General features: G+C 40.8%; 1 protein-coding gene across 2 annotated transcripts in view; it reads left to right on the forward strand.

The window, feature by feature from the left end:
- Nucleotides 1-785: 785 nt before the first annotated feature.
- Nucleotides 786-4,062, forward strand: part of LOC125025768 — a 10,827-nt gene continuing 7,550 nt past the window's right edge. For both annotated transcript variants that reach the window (XM_047613977.1, XM_047613987.1), the window contains exons 1-2: nucleotides 786-1,031; nucleotides 3,734-3,908. In XM_047613977.1, the coding sequence (XP_047469933.1) occupies nucleotides 980-1,031; nucleotides 3,734-3,908 (227 nt within the window). In that variant the 5' untranslated portion in view covers nucleotides 786-979. The remainder of the gene's footprint in view (nucleotides 1,032-3,733; nucleotides 3,909-4,062) is intronic.

Here is a 4,062-nt window from a genome sequence, read left to right on the forward strand (position 1 = left end):
TTAGGATGCTGTATTCCTTTACTGCCAGTCATGAAGACAGACAGGCAGGTAACAATCCACAGTTTATTGGCAAGAATGAGTCACGTCGGGAAAGGCAGTCACTCCATGCATATCATTCCACCTCTCCTCAACATAACAGGATAAGCCAGATATGCCAAGCTGAACCTCGCCCGGTCTATGCCTACGCCGACTCGATGAAGATGTGTCAGTTGGTGCTGACTCGACTGAGCTCATTGCTTCGCATCGTGGGGCCCAATTTCAGCGGTAACCTCCAGGCGACAAATGCAACTTTTCGCGCCTGGGCGCGAACCGCCGACCCCTCGGATGAGAGGCCTTTGTAGGTTACCGTTGTACTAGTCTGGAGCCTAAGGATAAGGCAGTCACTCTTCCTTAGAGAGAACAATCCAATCCAGGTCGCAGCTACAGCCACAGGACGCGCTCTCCCCACCGATCCATTCGCACTCGCCGCCATTCCGCCGCGCGCCGGAGCCAGTCGCCGCGCCGAGAGCCCCGCCCGCCCTGCGCCCGACCCTTCCCGCGCCCGTGCTTTGGCGGCTCCCCCCCCCCCCCCCCCTCGTACCCTCTATTGGCAAGCGCGACGCGAACCTCAGTCACAGCTGGAATGACATATCAGCGAACCGTAGCTGTCAGTTATATAATTATTAGGTAGGGTTGGGCGCACATAATGAGGCATATTATTGAAAATCAGATCATGAAATATCATGATCCGATTTTCGTATTCGAGCCCAGTCGCGCTTTTAAGGCGAGTGTTTTTTAACCTTGAATCCGGATTCATCCTCCCACGAACGCTTTATTTACCTCCTTTGCTTTGAAGACGACGGGGTACGTGTAAAGCATTTCCTTCCCTTGACTCATTCTGGGACGTAAATAGACGCAACGGAGAATATTAGCCTTCCCAGTCAACGCTGCCACTTCAATTACTACACCGATAAGAAATAGAAATAAAATACGAAAGCAGATGCCGCGCGCTCGAGGTAGATCTGGAGGGACGGCAGCTGGCAGGAAGAGGGGTAAATTCAGTTCAAAGTGTTTATTTTCGTTTTATGGTCTTATTCTACCTTACATTTTTCAGCGGTCATCGGGCAAGGTGTTCGGGCACGAGCAGACTCCCAACATTAACGGTAAATGTTAAGAGAACAACCCTTGTCTCTCAATTGCACACGCATCTCGGTCTCGCTGAATTCAAATATTCTGGCAAGATTGAATGTGATAAGCTTCCCTGATAGCTTATCATCAAACAAGGCACCAATCAAAGCTCTAACTTGCCAAATTGAAATACAAAGCCCTCAGCTGCTGCTTCACAAGAGGTCAAACTACTGGATTGTTGATCTTCCATCTTAAATCACAGGGTTTCAAGTAGGACTACAGATATTATTGAAAGTAATATCAGTGAATTTAATTTCAGGCATTTGGTCTGAGGATACATTTCGACACGCATACATTCATATCAGGATTAACATATAAAATGAGAGCACAATAAAAGTTCCTGAATACATGGGGATGAGAGTCACGGATATATGTTAAGTATCATAATATCTGATATCTGTAATAATGCCTTCCACAAACTACAGGGAAGCTTTCAGGCAGTGCAGATCTCCTGAAATGGTGCAAGATTAATCTGTAAAAAGTGAATACATAGTTTATTTAAGTCATATAGTAAAAGAAGAGTTGTGTAATATTTCTTAAATAGCAATTGAAAATAATGTTGATATAATGCTTGCAATGCATGTAAGGATATACTTCATAAACATTTTGCTAGGCTTGGTGCAGTGTGCTCCTTGCAGCCCTCTATGTGGGCAGCTAGGAGCACCCTATGTGGGGGACCTGCAAAGTGGAACACCTGCAAAATCTAAATAATACAGAAAAGCGCGGGGGAAACTGGTTCTGGGAAAAGCCCGCCCCATAGGGATGTTTGATAATAAGTCCCTGTTACTCCAGACACTCCAGGGAATCCGCATACTTCATCATATGAACCAAAAGCCTTCCTAACCCAGGGGATTCATCCCCAGACCTCCACTCAATTACTGTATTTCACTATCAGGGTTTCTGCCCCCAGATCCCTACCTGATCACTGTTGACTTGCTATGCAGCTTTTGTCTTGATCTTTCTTCATTTCTGATGTTATTCTTTGTTTGCATAGAGTATTTCGTGTATAATTGTATGTAGTTCTTAGATTTTCCCTATTCACGTGCAAGCATTATATAAAATATATACCAAAATATTACATGCCCAACTTTCTTATTATCAATTTGCAAAGGAAATACTATAGATGAAGAGTGTCTTAATTCTTATCAAGCCATTGGCCCAAAATACAGGCATTAGGCTTACATAAGTGGACACTCTGCCAAGTGTGTCGCTTGTAGGCCGGGTGTACTCAAACACTTGTGCTTTATCCAGGAGGTAATAGACTTTTTCATATCATATCTTTAGGTAGTCTTTAAGTCAGTGCAATGATAATAACTATAAAGAACATTTTGTTATTTCTGTATGTGTGTGTGTGTTTATTTATTTATTTTTTTAATGTTAATTTTCCATGGCTCACAGAAATTACATTTCACACTTGTTTATTGATGGAAATAATGCAAAAGCCCTTTCCTAAATGCCAAATGAATCTAATCCCCCTCCAAGAGGTTTGTGCACATGTGATAAGTCTTTCTTGCCACCCTGGCCTTCAGCCGAATGATCACAGCAGGCAAGTTCACATCACCGCAGCCCACAGTCAAATATTCCCAAAATGGCATGTTCATGTCACCTGCCTCAAGCCAGATTTTTTCATGACGTAATGGTCACGTCATCTGGTAGGAGTTCATTTGTGGTAATTAATTGTTTAAAATCTGCTTTGCCTATGTTAATAATGTAATGATCCCAGTAATTTTGTGCCCTTTTAGTTAACAGCAAGTCACCAGGAAGCTCTATAAACTCTATGCCAGAACAGACCTGCTTGAGGTTTGTAATTTTTTTTTACAGAAGTGAGGAAAGTATGGAGGCCACAGTTGTTGAAATCACTGCAGACATATTTTTGATATGTGATTGTGGGTTGACCTTCACTTTCAATAAATTGTTTTCAATAGGTGTTGTTTTATGTCTTCTGTAAAGGCTTTTCTTTAGTTTTTCTGTTTTCAGTCCTTATTTCAAGTTGTTGTTTTAGGTGTGGGAGGGAGATTCACGATGCTCCCAATGAACATTTTCAAAGGGAATTGAATTTTAGAGAAACTACTTTTACCTCATATTCATGAGAGCTGATGAATGGATATTTTGATAAAATGTACTTTGAATTTCTTTTGTTTATTTTGAGAGTATTGTTTGAAGCCATCCCGGAACTCTAGGGGCACATCATCAGGTTCTGAATAAATATTCTACCAGTAGGGCTGCCACCTATGTTTATTGCTGATGATTTATCATGAAAAAATAACTCACATTTTTACTTCCAGATATTGTATACATCCTTTTTATTCATATTCTTGTGCTTAATGGTATTCTTATTTTTTGTAAACATATTATTTCATTATTATTATCATTAGTCTATAAACCTAATGGTACTCATATATCTTTTATGTGTGGACATCCATAATAAGAATGAAGTAACTTGAGAATAGTGCAAGAAGGGCATATGCATAGATATTGATTTAATATAATTTTATGCACAATAAGTTTTTCTTCTTCTTCTTCTTCTTCTTCTTTTTCAGCTTGTTCAATTGCCTTTATTTTTCAGGAGGCAGCACAAGACAGCAATCTGCAAGGCCAAAGAGAAATGCAAAGGCTCCTAGGCCAGTTGTGATTAGTCTGGATGTTACCGACTCGAGTGACGAAGACAATTTAAGTGACTATGCACCTTTTTCAAGTCCAGAAGCCCCAAAAGAAGATGAGCAGCCTCTTTATATACCTAGGTAAGCTGCATGCAAATTGTAAGGGATAATGTAAAATTAGGATAAAGTTTTTTTTGGATAAAATGGATCACAGACCATGGAAAGAGGATAGGATATTTTCTGTGTTTTTTCTTTCTTTCGGTCTCCTTTTCTTACTTTCTGTCACCTTTTCTTT

Source organism: Penaeus chinensis, chromosome 1, assembly GCF_019202785.1.
Source record: "Penaeus chinensis breed Huanghai No. 1 chromosome 1, ASM1920278v2, whole genome shotgun sequence".
NCBI lineage: Eukaryota > Metazoa > Arthropoda > Malacostraca > Decapoda > Penaeidae > Penaeus > Penaeus chinensis.